General features: G+C 46.7%; 1 protein-coding gene across 1 annotated transcript; it reads right to left on the bottom strand.

Annotated features, from left to right (window-relative positions):
- Positions 1-2,337: 2,337 nt before the first annotated feature.
- LOC130128575 (class I histocompatibility antigen, F10 alpha chain-like) lies at positions 2,338-14,557 on the bottom strand. The gene is made up of 8 exons (XM_056298214.1): positions 14,472-14,557; positions 11,807-12,073; positions 9,198-9,476; positions 5,929-6,246; positions 4,885-4,954; positions 4,482-4,499; positions 3,752-3,812; positions 2,338-2,366 (listed from the first exon to the last, which is right to left on the bottom strand). The coding sequence occupies exons 1-7, from the start codon at positions 14,518-14,520 to the stop codon at positions 3,806-3,808; spliced, it is 1,008 nt and encodes a 335-aa protein (XP_056154189.1). The 5' UTR covers positions 14,521-14,557; the 3' UTR covers positions 2,338-2,366; positions 3,752-3,805.
- Between the last annotated feature and the right edge of the window lie 4,278 nt (positions 14,558-18,835).

The following is an 18,835-nucleotide window of genomic DNA, read 5'->3' as shown; positions in this document are numbered from 1 at the left end:
AACTGACTTGCAACGCTGAACAGACGGACAGAGAATCTTTGGGTCATTTCTGACAAAACAACCCCACCGACCTTTCCTCCACATTCACACATCGTTCAGCAATGAACACGAAATGGTAGAAAAGGTGTGGAACACAAAACGGCCCACAACGCACCCACTTTTCAGCCCTGCCAAGCAGACGTGTGTATGTGTGTGTGTGCGTGTGCTACCACAGAGTGTGTGTGTGTGCGCGTGTATGCGTGTGCGTGCGTGTGTGTGTGTGTGTGTGTGTGTGTGTTGTTGTGACGTTTCATTTTCATGTGGTTGGAGCAAAGCTCTCAAGTTTGCCGAATTCTTATGCGTGAGATTTGTTGACGGACAGACAGGGCGGTCACAAACGAAGAATACAACTATTATTATTTTTCATTTTCTATTAACATTTACGACACAAACAGACAATAAAAACTCCGTACATTCAGAGAAAACTGCACCATAAGCAGAGCACGTACACAGCGCAACCACAACGCGCAGTACCAGCATATGACCGCAAGGTGTCCTTCGTGTTGCGCAACATCTCATCTCGTCTTCAGCCGCTTCTCCAGGGTGGGGTCGCGGTGGCAGCAAGCTGAGTAGGGCACTCCAGACGTCCCTCTCCCCAGCAACGCCCTCCAGCTCCTCCTGGGGGATCCCAAGGCGTTCCCAGGCCAGACTGGACATGTGGTCCCTCCGGCAGGTTCTGGGTCTACCCCGGGGTCTCCTCCCGGTTGGGCCGTGCCCGGTAAACCTCCAAAGGACCTGCACAACGTACAGTGGCCGAGTCCATAAGCTCCAGCAGCGGCGTAATAAAGCTGAGTTACTCACATGGTCTATAATAAGGAGGGCTGCGTGGACGCTGCAGTGATGCGGTCTCTGTGGTCGAGCTTACTGCGTTATTACATTCCCGGGTCTCCTTCTTAGCCTAAACCCGCTGCCCATTCCGTGAGCGACCCTGGTCACACACAGCCCTGGACTTCATCACTGGTGTCCTGGACTCTGAAGGTAACACAGTGGTCCTTACTGTGCTTGATCCTTTTTCAAAGTCTGTGCATTACATTCCACTGCCTAAAATACCCACGGCTAAAGAAACTGCTCAACTCCTTGTGCAACATGTTTTTAGGATACATGGCCTGCCTACCTCTGTGGTCTCTGACAGGGGACCTCAATTCACCTCTCGTTTTTAGAAAGCCTTCTGTACTCTCATAGGTGCTTCGGTCCAACTGTCAAGGTTGACTGTGTCAGGATGTCTCTCTGCTTTAATACACTCTCTGTCTCTCTTCTCTCAGGCGTCCACATTGTTCAGAGGATGAGTGGCTGTGAGTGGGACGACCAGACTGGAGACATTCATGGATATCTACAGTTTGGTTATGATGGAGAAGACTTCATCATACTGGACCTGAAGACAGAGTCATGGGTCGCTCTGACACCACAGGCTGTCATCACCAAACTGAAATGGGACCAAGACAAAGCTCTGTTAGCTTACTTGAACAGCTACTACACCCATGAGTGTGTTTGGCTGAAGAAGTATGTGCAGTATGGGAGCAACAGTCTCCAGAGAACAGGTAGAGTCACATGACTTGATGTGCTGTCATGGACACAACAGTGTTCCTTTGAAAAAATAGGAGAACTAATTAGTGAAATCAGCTGGTTTAGTCCGTGGGTGGAGCAAATACATGGTTAGTGCTTCTACTTTCTGAAGCCGGGTTTTCCCCCTCTGCTCTCACCTTGTCTGTCCAAAAAGGAAAGCTCAGCATACCAGACAACTGGTTTATGGGTTTGAGAGGGAGGAAATCTTTGAGGAAACTCCATCCATTGCAAGTGAGTATTGTGCAGCAGGGCTTGACATTACCATTTTCAACATTCTGGGCCACCTCGGGCCAGCTAATTAAACTGTTCAGTGGCCCGCGGGGCCAGTAGGCAGGCAAGGAATACACCAATCCAAACCAGTAAAAGACACACATTGCCAGAGACAAATTTGCTTTAATGTCAAGACCTGTGCAGTGTTTATGAGTAATATGCAGTGTGTAACACACACAAATACCATCTGAGATTAAGACTCTGTGCCCTTGCCAAATAGGCACCCAGGAACAAAGTCGCTCACCACCTGGAGAAGGCTCACCACCTGGAGAAGGATCACCACCTGGAGAAGGATCACCACCTGGAGAAGACTCACCACCTGGAGAAGGATCACCACCTGGAGAAGGATCACCACCTGGAGAAGGCTCACCACCTGGAGAAGGCTCACCACCTGGAGAAGGATCACCACCTGGAGAAGGCTCACCACCTGGAGAAGGATCACCACCTGGAGTTATGCACTGAAGTCTGCTTGATTCCCCAACGTGTCCACAGACCTGCAAAAAGACAGAACCACAATTAAGACAGGAAATATGTCCACGTGTCAGTCTGAGTTACGGTGCTGATGCTGTTTTTATCTGAGTGAGTAAGAAGCGTGGTGGTATGTGACCACACCACATGTCAGAGCTCCATTCAAAATGAACAAGAGTCAGCAGAAACCCAGCAGAACACCTGGCTGAGCCTGAGTCCTCCTCATCCATGTTGTTCTGGCTGTTGGTAAAGCTCCTCTACCAGCTTGTTCTGTCACATCTGCTGGTTACACACAACCACTTCACCTCCTCTTCACACTCAACACCACCTGCCCTCTTCTTCCTCATTTGGCTGCTATGATGAAGATGGAAAACACCATGCACCCAAAGAAATTCCTACCCCCCCCTTTTCTCCACAACTGTATCCGGCCAATTACCCCACTCTTCTGAGCTGTCCTGGTCTCTGCTCCACCCCCTCCGCTGATCCGAGGAGGGCTGCAGACTACCACATGCCTCCTCCCATACATGTGGAGTCGCCAGCCGCTTCTTTTCACCTGACAGTGAGGAGTTTCACCAGGGGGACGTAGCACGTGGGAGGATCACACTATTACCCCCCAGTTACCCCTCCTCCCCGAACAGGCACCCCGACCGACAAGAGGAGGCGCTAGTGCAGCGACCAGGACACATACCCACATCCGGCTCCCCACCCGCAGACACGGACGATTGTGTCTGTAGGGATGCCCAACCAAGCAGAGGTAACACGGGGATTTGAACCGGCGATCCCTGTGTTGGTAGGCAGTGGAATAGACCGCTACGCTACCCGGATGCCAGATCTTTGTGAATTAGCTGTTGTCTTCAATACACCAGCCACAGAAAATATCAAAAAAGACCATTTAGATTTAACACTTCAGGACTGTAACTTTAAGGGGCTCAGTCCCAAAACACTACATGTTCATTCTTTGAAGACCAACAAACAAAATGTAGAAACTCATTATTATAAAGTCATCATTTAAATATTCAAACATATCGATGACTTTTCCAGTAAACACAGGATAATTTTGTCCAACAAGGACATTATTATTGATAAAATACCATCATCTGTTTTAATTGTGTCTTCATTCACTAGATGAGGGCAGGTGTCAGTTTATAATACAAATGTTCATATTTCCTGGACAGACACACTTTAAAGCCTTCCATGTTCTGGGAAAACCAGCTTGGGTCAAAGGTCAGCTCTGCAGCTCCGAAAAGATTCAGGACGTTCAAAGTCAGTTGAGGACGTGGTGGTCAACAAACTGTTAACTTTAAGGACCGCCCTTACCAACCAACCATTTTACACACAGCCAGGTGATGGCGCTATAACACAACACAGCGCAGCAGGTCACATGTGGTAGATCCATGTACACCAGACTTACTTAGTTCAGTGTGAAGCATCGGGGTTCAGCTGCTGAGAGAGATCAGAGCCGCTGTCAGGAGCTGTGAGGTCAGAAACAGTCCGTTAACAAACTTCTCCTGAAGCGAGCTACTGGACCACAACATGTGAGGAAAAGCCACGATTTGACAACAACTGCAGAATTTACCCTAGTTTTTGGATTGCCTATTTTCTCCTCAGCTGTAAAAAGCTGAAAGCGTAATAATGACATTTCTGCTTCAGTAAGGTGGTGTGAAAGTTTCACGACCTGGTCATGAAGTAAAAAACAACGGTAACACTTTAGTATGGGGAACATAGTCACCATTAATTAGGCGCTTATTAGCATGCAAATTAGCAACATATTGGCTCTTAATTGGTCATCATTACGTACTCATTAATGCCTTATTCTGCATGGCCTTATTATACAACCAGTAAGCCATTAACTATGAGTTTTCCCTCTATAACCTCAGAAGTATTGCTTATTAGTAGCACCATCTCAATATGCTTTGCTTAGTATGGCCTTTATAAGGTGGTAGTACCACAAGAAGAGTTATTCTCCCTTACTAACACTTAATGAATATGGTCTGTTCTTACATAACAACACACAAAACTACAAGTGTTAATAGTGTTAAATTACTCAAAATTAAGTTTTTGTTACTTAGAATATGTTCCCCATACTAAAGTGACATCTTGATCATTACTACTAAAGTGTTACCAAAACAACATCTAATTACAAGGTGGAGGGCGCTTGGCTGAAATGAAGACATAAAACAAATGATTAAGGGCGTCACAGAGGAAGACACCATATATTATACATTATCCCTGTTCTCCCTCCCCCCACTGAACCACATCTCCAGATGACCCTTGACCCAAGTGTTAGGTTGGTTATAATGTTGATTTATTTTAAGTTACTATGATCTTGACTGGAGTAAATCAGACAATACCTTCAGAACAATCTCTCTCTCTCTCTCTCTCTCTCTCTCTCTCTCTAGATCTCTCAGTGTGAGGCTACATGTAAGACTCAGTGAGAGGCTGGATATGAGAGCCATCTAAACTTCTAGAATATCAGCTTGATGAAAAACAAATCAAACATTTGAACCATTTCATATGATTCCACCGCCTCTCTTCTTCATGTACCAAGCCACGCCAATGGCTGCGATGACGATGACAGCAACAAACACTCGAATGATGATGGGCATGATGGTGGCTGTTGATTAAAAAAATAGAAAAAATACATATGTGTGTGTTTGTGTATACAGAAATAAATATCCTTGCGAGTCTTCGGCTGCAGTCACAGCAGCATTGGTGCATGTGATATTTCATGGTGAATTTGATTCTTATCAATGAATTCATCACAATAAGTGAACTTGGATCTGGGTGCAAGGTGAGTTCGCCTCGATGACTTCACGTCGAGTTCAAATTTGGTGAACTTTGACACGTGAGTTTGCTCCATCGAGCAATAACAGAGCTGCTCTGACTGTTGTGACCTCTGACGGAGCAGCCACTAGAGGCAGTAAAAAGAGGAAGCTCTCATTTAGCAGCGTATAACCATCTAACTTCACACTACTGTGCTCTGCTAAAAAATAAACTGCTCTGTGACAAAACAGATATCGTGGTTTCCAGTCAGTCATGGAGCAGCAGCAGACAGTGTAAACTAGGGTTCATTAATTTATTTGAGTTTTTGTGTCTATTCCACAAGGCAATTCGAAGGAATTTCCCTCTGCCAAGTTCTGGTGTGACCGCAGTCTAAGGCTCAAATGGATGAAGTGGCTGTAAATTGTTAGTCATGCTCCATTTTTCTTTATCGTTTTGTTGCTGGAGATTTTGAATCACTTAAAGCAATAAAACAATTCCAGCTTTCCCCCCCCTATGAGCAATGCAGCCATTCATCATTTCCTTCATTAAGACAAAGGTGAATTTGCTCTTACACCAGTAATAGTCCATACCACAGTTTGATTGTAAGAGGCCTGAATTTTAGTGATCTTTTTTTTCTATTAATTTGGTGCAAACCAGAGTCTATATGGAGGGCTCACACCTGTCAAACACATCCAACCTTAGCAAGAACATCAAGAGGTCCAGACTGGCTGATGAGTGACAGTCACAGAAGTCAGTCTTTGGCTAGTACCTACTTAGGCCGTTGTGGCTCTGTTCAGTGGCTCCAACAGAAACAAACGAACTAACCAGGATCTTTCCAGTTGGTCTTGATCTGTGATGGGTCCAGTTTGATGATGATGTCCTCCTTCATTCCAGAAAGCTGAACCACACAGTGGTACTTCTGCCACTCCTCAGACTTCATTGATGAAGGGTCAACGAGGAGTTGAATGCTCCTCTGGAAGGTTCCATCGTGGTTGGGGAGGAGCTCACCATGGACCACCTCCTCATGGACCTCCTCTTCCTCTCTCCTCCATAACATCACGATTCTGTCAGGGTAGAAACCTGTAGCATGGCAGGTGACTGGAGAGGAGGGAGACCTCTGGAGCAGAGACACTGAGGGAGGGGCTGGAGAGAGAGACACATAGAGACACAGAGACGGAGACAGAGAGACACAAAGACAGAGAGAGAGAGAGAGAGACAGAGAGAGAGAGAGAGAGAGAGAGAGAGAGAGAGATTGACAAAACCCTTTACTAAGCACTACAATAGGTATGCAGACAAAAGGACATCAACTACATAAGTGAAAGTGAAAACACAAGCCAACAATACAGCTATGACTTTCCCTTTTACACCAGTTAGAAAGAGAAGAGCAGGTCTTCATCATCTCCCACTGAGCACAATACTTCCTGCCTGCCAATTTAAAGCTGAAAGCCACCAGATTGTCTACCATTTTGTGGTAGGGATGTAGTAGGGAGCCTTCAGCAGTCCTGTAAGAACCTGCACAGGGTCCACACAGTCCACCGCCCGGGCCCGCTTCTTATGGCTCAGCCAGATGGCTAAATTGGCGGCAGCTAATATGAAGTTTATAAGAATTAAGAAGAACTCTTTATCGTCATTGTGCCAAGCACAATGAAACTGCAGGTGTGTCAACCTCAAAATGGTGCATACATAAAAGAGATAAATATAAAATATCAGCAATAAAAAGTACAGTGTCTACACAATATAAGTGCAAAATATAAGCAGTACAAGGTATAAAATATAATACAGTTAACGATAAAACAAAGTTATCATGTGCAAAATCATCCATCCATCCATCAGCAAAAATGCAGTAAAGGTGGGGTGGACAGATATGAAGTGGCTTAAAGTGACGTGAGTCAATATATGCAAATACTGCACGTGCCCAATGGGGGCAGCATATCAGTCTCATGGGACTGACGAGAGGTCTGAGTTCATTAGTGCCGCAGCTTTTGGAAAGAAGCTGTTTTTCAGTCTCTTTGTGCAAGTGTGGATTGGTCTGAAGCAGCCGTCTGATGGCAGGAGCTGAGACAGATGGTGTCCAGGGTGTGTAATGTCTTTTGTGACTTTCTTCACCCTCCTCAAACAGCGAGTGCTGTGAAGATGTTCTAGTGAAGGCAGCTCAGTGCCAACAATGTCCTGTGCTGTTTCCACCACACGCTGGAGGGCTGTTTCATCAGCTTTGCTGCGGCTGCTGCACCAGGCTGTCATGCAGCTTGGTAGGATGCTCTCGACTGAGCATCTGTAAAAGTTGACCAGCAGTTTTTGCGGGAGGCTGGCTCTCCTTAGCCTCCTCAGAAAATAATGGAGTTGTTTTCCCTAATCACCACTGGTATCAGATTCATCTTCAGATTCACACTCCATGTCAGTCACATTACCATCGCAACCAGCAGGCTTCATCACCTGTTCCTCTGCCTCATTGTCCAGTATGACCTGCAGCCTCTCAGCCTCCTACACTGAACAACGCTCTACATCTTTCTCCAGCATCCCCATGTTGTCCTCCCTCTGTACCGTGCTGACCACAGCTTCAGCCTCCACCTCCCCTGCTAAACTATATGAAGACACAGAGCCACACGCCCCGGCGGCTCCGACCACAGAGCCACCAGCCTCACTCCGTACAGGAGGAGCAGCCTCGGTCAGCGTCCGCCGCCCCCCTCCCCATCCTCAGCCACATCAGCCCGCTGCTCCCCTCCCCGCTGTCCCACACATCAGCTGCAGCACACCCCGTTGTGTGCTGGCTATGGGGACAAGCAATCCCCTCCTGACCCACATCTCCACACTCACAACACTTCATCCCCCCGGAGCTAGCATACACCATATAAACCCCCTCCTCATGCTAAACACAGAAGGAGACATCCAGTGTTTGAGTGGGAGTCCAAATCCATGAACACGTGTCTCCACAGAGACTGAACCTGGTTCAGTTTGGCGTCCTTACAGCCCAGACTCACCGTCCAGAACCCCCTCACAGACCTCCTGAAGCGCTTCAGTTCTTGTGCCAGCACCTCGCTGGGAATAAAAGGAGGGCCTCTGGACACGGTGACCCGGGTGGAAGGCACCGCCAGCAGGGAAACTAGTGTAAATTCATCACCTACAAACACGCCGTTTTCTGTCTGCTAGTTGGGAAAACCTGTTCATTCATAAACACAACCAGCGCTTCATTCATGTGTGAGGCAAATGAGATGTTTCATGCCCCACCTGTTCTCCTCCCACCAACACCACCTGCTCCACCCTGGTACTGGGCCACGGCACGACCCCCACTCCCTGCCTCCCAGACAGGGACGGAGTCTCAAAGGACGCCGTGCCCGCCAAGAAGCACGGCTCACCGTCCACCAAACACACAACCACCGAACACACACCAAACCACAATAAGAACCACAACCACAAAACAATCACACAACAAACACACAACAAACACAGCAGCAACCACAAAGAAGACAAATCGAGAAACCGTCACAAGACTCTCAGCCAAACTCCCCAAACTCCCAGCATGCACTCAGAGAGAGAGAGAGAGAGAGAGAGAGAGAGAGAGAGAGAGAGAGAGAGAGAGAGAGAGAGAGAGAGAGAGAGAGAGAGAGAGAGAGAGAGAGATGAGTTGAAGAAAATGAGACAAAAGAGAGGGAGACAGAGTTGGAGAAAGATAAAGACAGGAGAGTGGGTGCTGGAAAAAAGAGAAAGGGAGAGAAAAAATAGCAAGACAGAAGAGAGACAGTAGCAGAAAGAGAGAAAAAGGAGGGAGAAGACAGACCGAGGTGTAGAGAGAGAGAGAGAGGGAGAGAGAGAGAGAGATCCAGGAATGGGGGGTAAAAGAAAGGGGGGTAGAGAGGTGCACTAAGTCAGAGAGCGATAAAGAATAAAGAACCAACACGCAGGTAAAAAGAAAGCTGGAATGAAGTAAAAATAAAACCTGCTCATTGTAAACAGAGTCACACAGCCATGCTGTTGTGTGTGCAGCGGGTGTGGACACACGAGTCCATGACCACTGTAATGTTGCTGCACATTAGAAACAGTAGAGACATATGAACACGGCTGTGTCCATGACAACACATCAGGTCATGTGACTCTACCTGTCCTCTGGAGACTGTTGCTCGCATACTGCAGATACTTCTTCAGCCAGTCAACACACACATGGGTGTAGTAGTTCTTCTTGTAAGCCAACAGAGCTTTGTCTTGATCCCATCTCAGTTTGGTGATGACAGCCTGTGGTGTCGGAGCGACCCATGTCTCTGTCTTCAGGTCCAGAGCGATGAAGTCTTCTCCATCATAACCATGCTGTTCATATCCATTAATGTCTCCAGTCTCATCGTCCCACTCACAGCCACTCATGAACTGAACAATGTGGACGCCTGAGAGAAGACAGACAGAGAGACAGAGAGACATAGAGATATAGAGACAGAGAGACATAGAGACAGAGAGACAGAGAGAGAGAGAGACATAGAGACATAGAGACAGAGAGACAGAGAGATATAGAGACAGAGAGACATAGAGACAGAGAGACATAGAGACAGAGAGAGTGTTAAAGCAGAGACACATCCTGACACAGTCAACCTTTAAGGTCCAAACCCTGTTCACCACAGAGACCCAGAGGGACCAGAACACAGTCTCTCCACCTGTCCACTGTTACACCACCTCACACTAGTCTCATCTCAGCAAAGAGGAAGGAAAGGTTTACACACACACACACACATACACGCACACATACGCACTCACTCACTCACACACACACACTCACACAGACACACAAACACTCACACACATATGCACACTCACACACACACACACATATATACACATACACACACACCATCCATCCATTATCCAAACTGCTTATCCTGCTCTCAGGGTGGCGGGAATGCTGGAGTCATTCCCAGCAGTCATTGCGCGGCAGGTGAGGAGACACCCTGTCCACGTGTGACTTCGAAGGACGGAGCCCTTCTGATCTCCTCCACCTTCTGCAGCAAAAGGGACTGACCCAAAGTATGTCCCAACTCCCCCTCCTCACTTGCCTGGTCTTAACCATCCCTGTGTCCACAGCTTGCGTGGACAGACATTCTCAGCACTGAAAAGGACAAAAGGCACACAAGAAGCAGCTGTGGACCGGCTCGTCCGTCAGCCTGGGCTTTAACCTCAGTTGAGAAAGAACTTCTTATGACTTGAAGTCAAAGGACAAAGTGTGTGAGCCAACACCTGCACACTTTGTTACAAAGGATGGCAGGACGGACTTTGTGTTCGGGGGACCTTCATTGGGTGAGTACGCAGCTTTTTTCAATGATGGGCTGGTTTCCTCTGCTTTTATTCTACCTCCAAATTATGCAGCTTTTGCTGACGTCTGCTGTTCTAATGAGGCATGTGGACATTAGTTTTAGTGTGTTTGTAAACCACTGACCAGAGGGGTAGACTAGAAGCTGGATTATAAGGTTTTCCAGAATCCCCTTTGTGTATGGTGAAGCCGGTTAGGGCAAAGAAACCTTTAATATGCTGAACTTCCATGTGACAGGGCTCTGGACGTTGGTTTCATTGCTATGCTGGATTGTTTCAGCACCACATGTGGTCCTACTGAAGGCCCAGGGTGCAGGGCCACGGTTCACCACTGGGCCGCTCTATACGCCTCGTCTGAAGGAAGGTTTTCATCTGGACAAATATAACAGCAGGAACAGGTCGACCAGCACACACTTTAATGTTACAGCTGGTCAAGACAGGGGGGACAGTCATCTGTCCATCTTTAACACCCTCTATCTCTCTCTCTGCGTGGCTTGGTAAACATCGTATCACAAAGAACCACGCATATCAATAGCTCTGACAACGACTCCTAGAGAATAAATACTGAGTCTCATCACCAGCCAGTCAGACTAGCTTGGTCTAGTCAGAAAGGCATGAACTGAGGAAGCCTCTTGGATGAGAGGCGAAACGTCTTCACGGATGTATAACAAGTCCAGTTGCACTTGATTCAACTCCTTTGGACAGATAACGGGTCGTTTTCTATCATCCGAGGGAAAAGGTTTTTGGTTTCTCTCTTTCTAAATGGTAGTGGGGAAACGGGGATTCTGGTTTTCTCATTTCAAAACAAAACCCCGTTGGCCGCCAAGTCCACGGGGCCCGCGGGGACCTTAAGAAGGGTGGTTGCTAGGAACTGGGTGTGGATGTGAAGGGCTGAACGTCTGTCCGGGTTTGACTGTAAATGTTGACAACAGACTTTGAAGACGCTGTTCTCACAGCTTTATCTGTGTCCTTTCTTACTGACGGAGCTGCACTGAACACAACACGTCAATAGTCTCTTGAAGCATCGCCACATTGAACCCCTGTATTCTGCCAATAAGCAGTACTGACACAGCCCATGGTCACAGGACAGACACAGACAACCTGACAACATGCCAGTGTTTTAAATGAAGACTTGAGATGAAGACTATGGAGGGAAGTCCCGAGTCTTCACTCATGTCTTTGCTGTTCATTTCTGATGACAGCTGAATATTCCTCAGGAAAGACTTTGATAAAACCATATTGAAATAAAGTCTTTTGTTACTGGACCCAGGAAGAAACCGGAACACTACCCAAAACACTACACCCTTAATGTGTGTGTGGGTGTGTGTGTGTGTGTGTGGGTGTTGGGGAGGAAGATGGAAGCTTTGTCTCTCTGAATAAAAACATTTGATTGGTGAGAAGTGAAACATAAACGTACCTCCAGTTTGGTTGAAGCGCTGCTTCGCAGTCTCAATGTTGGTTTTGTACCACTGCTGGCGACTCATCATATTTCCAGTCTCCGTCTCCCAGTACTGTGGGTCACCTGTTGTGACCTGGTCCATCCAGTCTTGTTTGGGTACTGCTCTCTGAGTGTTGCTGTCATAATGAACCATCTGAAGACCATCAACCATCCCAACAACCACAAACTCTGGGAAGTTTGGCACGTGGGAGGATCCAGTGTCGAAGTACTTCAGGGAGTGGATCACTGTCAGGAAAACACATCATGTGAGGATTTCAGCTGTTGGAATCACATCTTTTCTGTCATCATCACCAATTTTTGTGATGGGTTTTAGTCGTTTGTGTGTCTGTCTGTACTTTAAGGTCAAAGTCAGAAGGAAATATTTATCAGTGTAATTCATATAATCAATGTTGTTGTGTTTTATCGAGGACTCTGCCCTTCTTCTCTTTTGAGAGCTTATATTTAGAAAACAAACATCCCTAAATAGGGCCCGGTACTGTCCTCATGTCCTCATCATCCTACTTGTAAATCTGCTGTGATACAAGCACACCGACAGCCGACTAGACAAGTCCTGCGTGCCAGCCGTGTTTTCTGCTGCACTTCTGCTTCAGCAGCTAAAAGCGACACACAACTGTGTAACGAGACGAGCACAACCTGTTTAAAAAGGATCACAATAAATACCCGTTTGTACCAGAGGCAACGCCACACAACAACACAACCTTGTAGGGTTTTTCACTGCAGTTCAAAATAAATCATCAAATCAGTGTGTACCCATGACCCTGTAGTAAAAACCATGTAGTTAATTAATTCAGCAGCAGTTAATATAGCCTACGCTTCCAAACCCTGCACAGCGCCATCACCTGGTGAAACTCAACATGCACGCACAAAACATGTCAGAACACACGGCTGGCACGCCACACAGACGCAGTCAGCTGGGTTGTGTTCCTCATCTGGTGGAAAGCGTCCTTGGGTTCCTTGAAAGGCGTTACACAAAACTAAGTTGTTGTTGTTGTTGTTGGTTCAGGGAAACACAAGGTTGAGTGTGACAATGTCAGCAACAGCCCCATGTTGTGTATTTAGTGTGTTACAGTCAGACAGTGACGCACATCTGATGAAAACAAAACATGGTAGAAGTGTAAGGGCATCATTAAGTACTCATATCAGTACTCGCTACCCCAATGTAAGTACTTGTACTTGGTCTGAAGAAGTGTTATGGGTGCGTCCCTGTCCCTAAATATTCAACTAGAGGCCAAGAAGAAAGAAAGAAAGAAAGAAAGAAAGAAAGAAAACCCTCCCATGAAGTAAACTCCAGGCTTTACTGAACACAGAGGAAGGTATTCAGAGGAAGGTGTGTGGCCTGCAGATTGTGGGTTGTGACACTTTTTAAACATGTTGTGTTGTGTCACTGTTTGTGTTTCGATGGTCGCCATCGGAACAGTTTGGAGTTGGAGAATTTGAGACGACAGTTAAACCATATCACCTGAATATGGAGCTGCCAGGGAGGAGGACAAGAGGAATACCAAAGAGGAGGCTTATGGGTGTGGCGAGGGAGGACATGCAGGTGGCGGGTGTGACAGAGGAAGATGCAGAGGACAGGAAGACATGGAAACTGGACGATCCGCTGTGGCACCCCCTAACGGTGCAGCCCAGAGTAGCAGTAGTAGTTAAACTATATCACCGACTTCTTGTGATTATAATAATCCCCTTTTATTTCACAGCCTATCGCCTATAAGGTCATTCTCATGAAAAGCCAATATAATGTCATCTGTAGAGAAGACGGGCGTTTGGGTTCAGCTGCCAACAACGTGCCTACAGCGCCCCCATACGGCTGGTATAGGTAAGGTAAAAAGGAAAGTCATGAACTGGCAGAAACACAACGGGGTGGGATAATTGTTACTTGTCCTGTCTCCGTCTTCTGACTACCTTCGCCGGAAGTTACAGGGGAACCGAATTTGTTTCGGATCCAGAGCCGAAGTTCGCTGGCGCTGTCCGTCACTGCCTGGTGCTAGCTAGCTAGCTAAACTCCGGAGGACAACCCAACACAGTTCAATAGTTCACTTCGTCTGAAAATGGCGAGGACACCGTCTTCTCTCTTTGGAAACACATTTAATCCTTCTTCACAGCTGCACAAAACGTTGACATAGGTCCAATATATCACAGTTCTTAGTGATAATATTTCCTGTCACTTGCGCGGAGCTCCCAATACCGTTCGCGCCACACAACAACAACTTCCTCATTCCCCCCTCCCTACCAACCAATCAGAGTCCGACCCCAGACCGTGCTCTTAAAGCGGTACACCCTTATTTACCAACATAATGTTAAAACAGTGGCTGGTGTTACTCCACACTGGTATGATCAGTACATGAATCACAAAGACACCGTTACTAAAGCATCTTCATCAACAACCTCCGACTAAAGGAGCATTCGTTCAAGAAGTCTTCAAGAAAGGCAAATGTGAATATCGGAAATTAAGGAATAGACCATAAACCATAATAAACTAGAGGAGGACTCAGCATTTATCTTCTCCGAGGATCGAGGCGAATATTACAACTTAAGCCTGTGATAGCAGCCGAGCATGCGCAGTGACTAACTCCGTCTCCACACGAAAACTCGTTTAACGGTCAGAATTTAAGAATATACACACCTGAAGATGCTAAAGGACAAAAGATGAACAGCAAAATAACCAATTTCATCTTGTTTCTTGTACCAAGTGGATTTGTTAAAACCAAATAAAAGCAGCGACGACGGACACTTCTCTCCTCGACGTTGATCCTCCAAGCGGCCCAACAAGACTACGGACCTTTTCAGCGGGAGGGCGTCACGAACCACCTTTTAACCAATAGAAATTCAGGAAAGGCTGAGAGACTTCCGTTGCTAGGCAGAGTTGAGTTCACCAGGTTACGAATTGAAAGTGAAACTGACTTGCAACGCTGAACAGACGGACAGAGAATCTTTGGGTCATTTCTGACAAAACAACCCCACCGACCTTTCCTCCACATTCACACATCGTTCAGCAATGAACACGAAATGGTAGAAAAGGTGTGGAACACAAAACGGCCCACAACGCACCCACTTTTCAGCCCAGCCAAGCACACGTGTGTCTGCTACCACAGTGTGTGTGTGTGTGTGTGTGCGCGCGCGCGCGTGTGTGTGCGTGTGTGTGTGTGCGTGTGTGTGTTGCTGTGACGTTTCATTTTTATGTGGTTGGAGCAAAGCTCTCAAGTTTGCCGAATTCTTATGCGTGAGATTCGTTGACGGACGGACGGACGGACAGGGCGGTCACAAACGAAGAATACAACTATTTATTTGTTTGTTTGTTTTATTAACAACAAACGAAGAATGCAATTATTATTATTTTTCATTTTTTATTAACATTTACGACACAAACAGACAATAAAAACAGTCCGTACATTCAGAGAAAACTGCGCCATAAGCAGAGCACGTACACAGCGCAACCACAACGCGCAGTACCAGCATATGACCGCAAGGTGTCCTTCGTGTTCCGCAACATCTCATCTCGTCTTCAGCCGCTTCTCCGGGATCGGGTCGCGGTGGCAGCCAGCTGAGTAGGGCACTCCAGACGTCCCTCTCCCCAGCAACGCCCTCCAGCTCCTCCTGGGGGATCCCAAGGCGTTCCCAGGCCAGACTGGACATGTGGTCCCTCCAGCAGGTTCTGGGTCTACCCCGGGGTCTCCTCCCGGTTGGGCCGTGCCCGGTAAACCTCCAAAGGACCTGCACAACGTACAGTGGCCGAGTCCATAAGCTCCAGCAGCGGCGTAATAAAGCTGAGTTACTCACATGGTCTATAATAAGGAGGGCTGCGTGGACGCTGCAGTGATGCGGTCTCTGTGGTCGAGCTTACTGCGTTATTACATTCCCGGGTCTCCTTCTTAGCCTAAACCCGCTGCCCATTCCGTGAGCGACCCTGGTCACACACAGTCCTGGACTTCATCACTGGTGTCCTGGACTCTGAAGGTAACACAGTGGTCCTTACTGTGCTTGATCCTTTTTCAAAGTCTGTGCATTACATTCCACTGCCTAAAATACCCACGGCTAAAGAAACTGCTCAACTCCTTGTGCAACATGTTTTTAGGATACATGGCCTGCCTACCTCTGTGGTCTCTGACAGGGGACCTCAATTCACCTCTCGTTTTTAGAAAGCCTTCTGTACTCTCATAGGTGCTTCGGTCCAACTGTCAAGGTTGACTGTGTCAGGATGTCTCTCTGCTTTAATACACTCTCTGTCTCTCTTCTCTCTGAGGCGTCCACATTGTTCAGAGGATGAGTGGCTGTGAGTGGGACGATGAGACTGGAGACATTCATGGATATCTACAGTTTGGTTATGATGGAGAAGACTTCATCATACTGGACCTGAAGACAGAGTCATGGGTCGCTCTGACACCACAGGCTGTCATCACCAAACTGAAATGGGACCAAGACAAAGCTCTGTTAGCTTACTTGAACAGCTACTACGTTTGGAAAACCAAGTAGTGCAGCCAAACTACTAGAAATGTGAGCAAGGAAATGCCTGCAAATGAGCACAGCAACTGGTGTGCAACCTACAGCTGTGGCTCGACGGAAGGTACCACTTGGAGGCAGACGGGCATCGATCACTGGACGACCTCCTAAAAGAGCCCGGAGAGATCATAACTATGGCAGAGTTAAAGAGGGGAGCAGTGCACTGCCCAAAAGGTCGGCACCACACTCACTTTCTCAGTGTGTGACCCATAGTGTGTCTCTGGGTGGCAAACATAGCAGCAAATAAACTGTATTGTATTAAAAACACAACAGCATGTCTATGTAGGCCTAAGTATTCTGATTTAAACCACAAACAAATCACAGATTATACTTTTTTTTTACTTTATATACCAGTTCTGAAAACTTGAATTGACAGTTAATGTAAATATTGCCATTAAAACAGCAAAAATAACACACACACACACACACATACAGGTTCCCCCTGATTAAATAAATATTAATTACTTAAATTATGTGTTGGTATATTTATTTCTTATAAACTTGCAGCAGCTTTGCTAGAGGTCTGCCACAAGTGTTTGCCAGAAGGCACTTTTTGTAAGGGAACGTATTATAATGTTTGTGTTACACATATTTCACAATTATTGTAGGTTGAACCCCCTTAAGGGTCAGATCCTCAACATGCTGCTACTTCCGCTCCCTCCCTCCAGAACTCATAACGCTACTGAAGCTGATGCAGCATCTTGCTAACCAGCACTAGTCTGGTCTACATTATCACGCCTATGAAAATAATAAATGTATGTTTTCAGTATATCTGTGGTGGTGACAGGACTACATTAATATATTGAGACAGGACAAGTAGTTGTTTTGATAAATATGTTTAATATATTGATGTAACGTAGCTGACTAGCCAAGCATTGTCAGGGCTGCAACTCCCCCCACCACCACTAGGGCTGGGGGAATCTGCCACAGATTAAAACCATTTCCCAGCAAATCATGTCAACATTTCTTGAGCATAACTTGTGTAAATATGGTCACATAGAGAGAAAAAGAACAGAAGCCTTCAACCACGTTATGACAAATCAAGATGACGTCTTACAGGGCATGAAAACTATTCAGCACATTAAACCTGATTCTACACCAATTCAGCAGCAGCCCCTGAACACACATGCTGCACACTATGAGTGGGTCAGAAGAACTAGTACGACCTAAAACAATCTGGAACCTTCAACCACACAACTTGTTTCACAGAGTGTGTGTGTGTGTGTGTGTGTGTGTGTGTGTGTGTGTGTGTGTGTGTGTGTGTGTGTGTGTGTGTGTGTGATTTTCAGATCCCTCTCTTTAAACAAGGCCAAATAAATGAAATTCCCTCCCTTTTAACTCAGCGTTCATTTTCCAAAGACAGATTTTACCACCAGGGAGAAGTCTCCATTCTGTAGAGCTGTAAACAATCATAAAATAAATAATACATAAATAATTGGAAAAAATTATAAATCTAAAAATATATATATATTTTTTAAATCATGAAAATTTTTAAAAATACAGATCTTTAAATTAAAATAAAACTTTCTGCAGAGATTGTTGACTTTTGTCCTTCAACATGTCATGTGTAACTCCCCACACCACTTAAACCCGTTATGATTAATGAATGATTTTTAACTGACACGTTCCCGAGTTATGCACTGAAGTCTGCTTGATTCCCCAAAGTGTGGACAGACCTGCAAAAAGACAGAACCACAATTAAGACAGGAAATATGTCCACGTGTCAGTCTGAGTTACGATGCTGATGCTGTTTTTATCTGAGTGAGTAAGAAGCGTGGTGGTATGTGACCACACCACATGTCAGAGCTCCATTCAAAATGAACAAGAGTCAGCAGAAACCCAGCAGAACACCTGGCTGAGCCTGAGTCCTCCTCATCCATGTTGTTCTGGCTGTTGGTAAAGCTCTTCTACCAGCTTGTTCTGTCACATCTGCTGGTCACACACAACCACTTCACCTCCTCTTCACACTCAACACCACCTGCCCTCTTCTTCCTCATTTGGCTGCTATGATGAAGATGGAAAACACCATGCACCCAAAGAAATTCCTACTCCCCCACCCCATCCCTTTTTTCTCCACAACTGTATCCGGCCAATTACCCCACTCTTCTGAGCTGTCCTGGTCTCTGCTCCACCCCCTCCGCTGATCCGGGGAGGGCTGCAGACTACCACATGCCTCCTCCCATACATGTGGAGTCGTCAGCCGCTTCTTTTCACCTGACAGTGAGGAGTTTCACCAGGGGGACGTAGCACGTGGGAGGATCACACTATTACCCCCCCGTTCCCCCTCCTCCCCGAACATGCACCCCGACCGACAAGAGGAGGCGCTAGTGCAGCGACCAGGACACATACCCACATCCGGCTCCCCACCCGCAGACACGGACGATTGTGTCTGTAGGGATGCCCAACCAAGCAGAGGTAACACGGGGATTTGAACCGGCGATCCCTGTGTTGGTAGGCAGTGGAATAGACCGCTACGCTACCCGGATGCCA

The sequence above is a fragment of the Lampris incognitus genome, chromosome 18 (assembly GCF_029633865.1).
Source record: "Lampris incognitus isolate fLamInc1 chromosome 18, fLamInc1.hap2, whole genome shotgun sequence".
Lineage (NCBI taxonomy): Eukaryota > Metazoa > Chordata > Actinopteri > Lampriformes > Lampridae > Lampris > Lampris incognitus.
Note: the sequence above shows the minus strand (reverse complement) of the source record. Positions and strands in the feature narration are given on the sequence as shown.

Excerpts from the sequence above, each read along its gene's own strand:
- LOC130128575 (XM_056298214.1), bottom strand. The coding sequence starts at position 14,520 with ATGAAATTGGTTATTTTGCTGTTCATCTTTTGTCCTTTAGCATCTTCA. Across the intron at positions 12,074-14,471 it reads TTGTCCTTTAGCATCTTCAG|TGATCCACTCCCTGAAGTAC; the intron begins GTGTGTATATTC and ends TTTTCCTGACAG. Across the intron at positions 6,247-9,197 it reads CAACAGTCTCCAGAGGACAG|CCCCTCCCTCAGTGTCTCTG; the intron begins GTAGAGTCACAT and ends CTCTCTCTCCAG.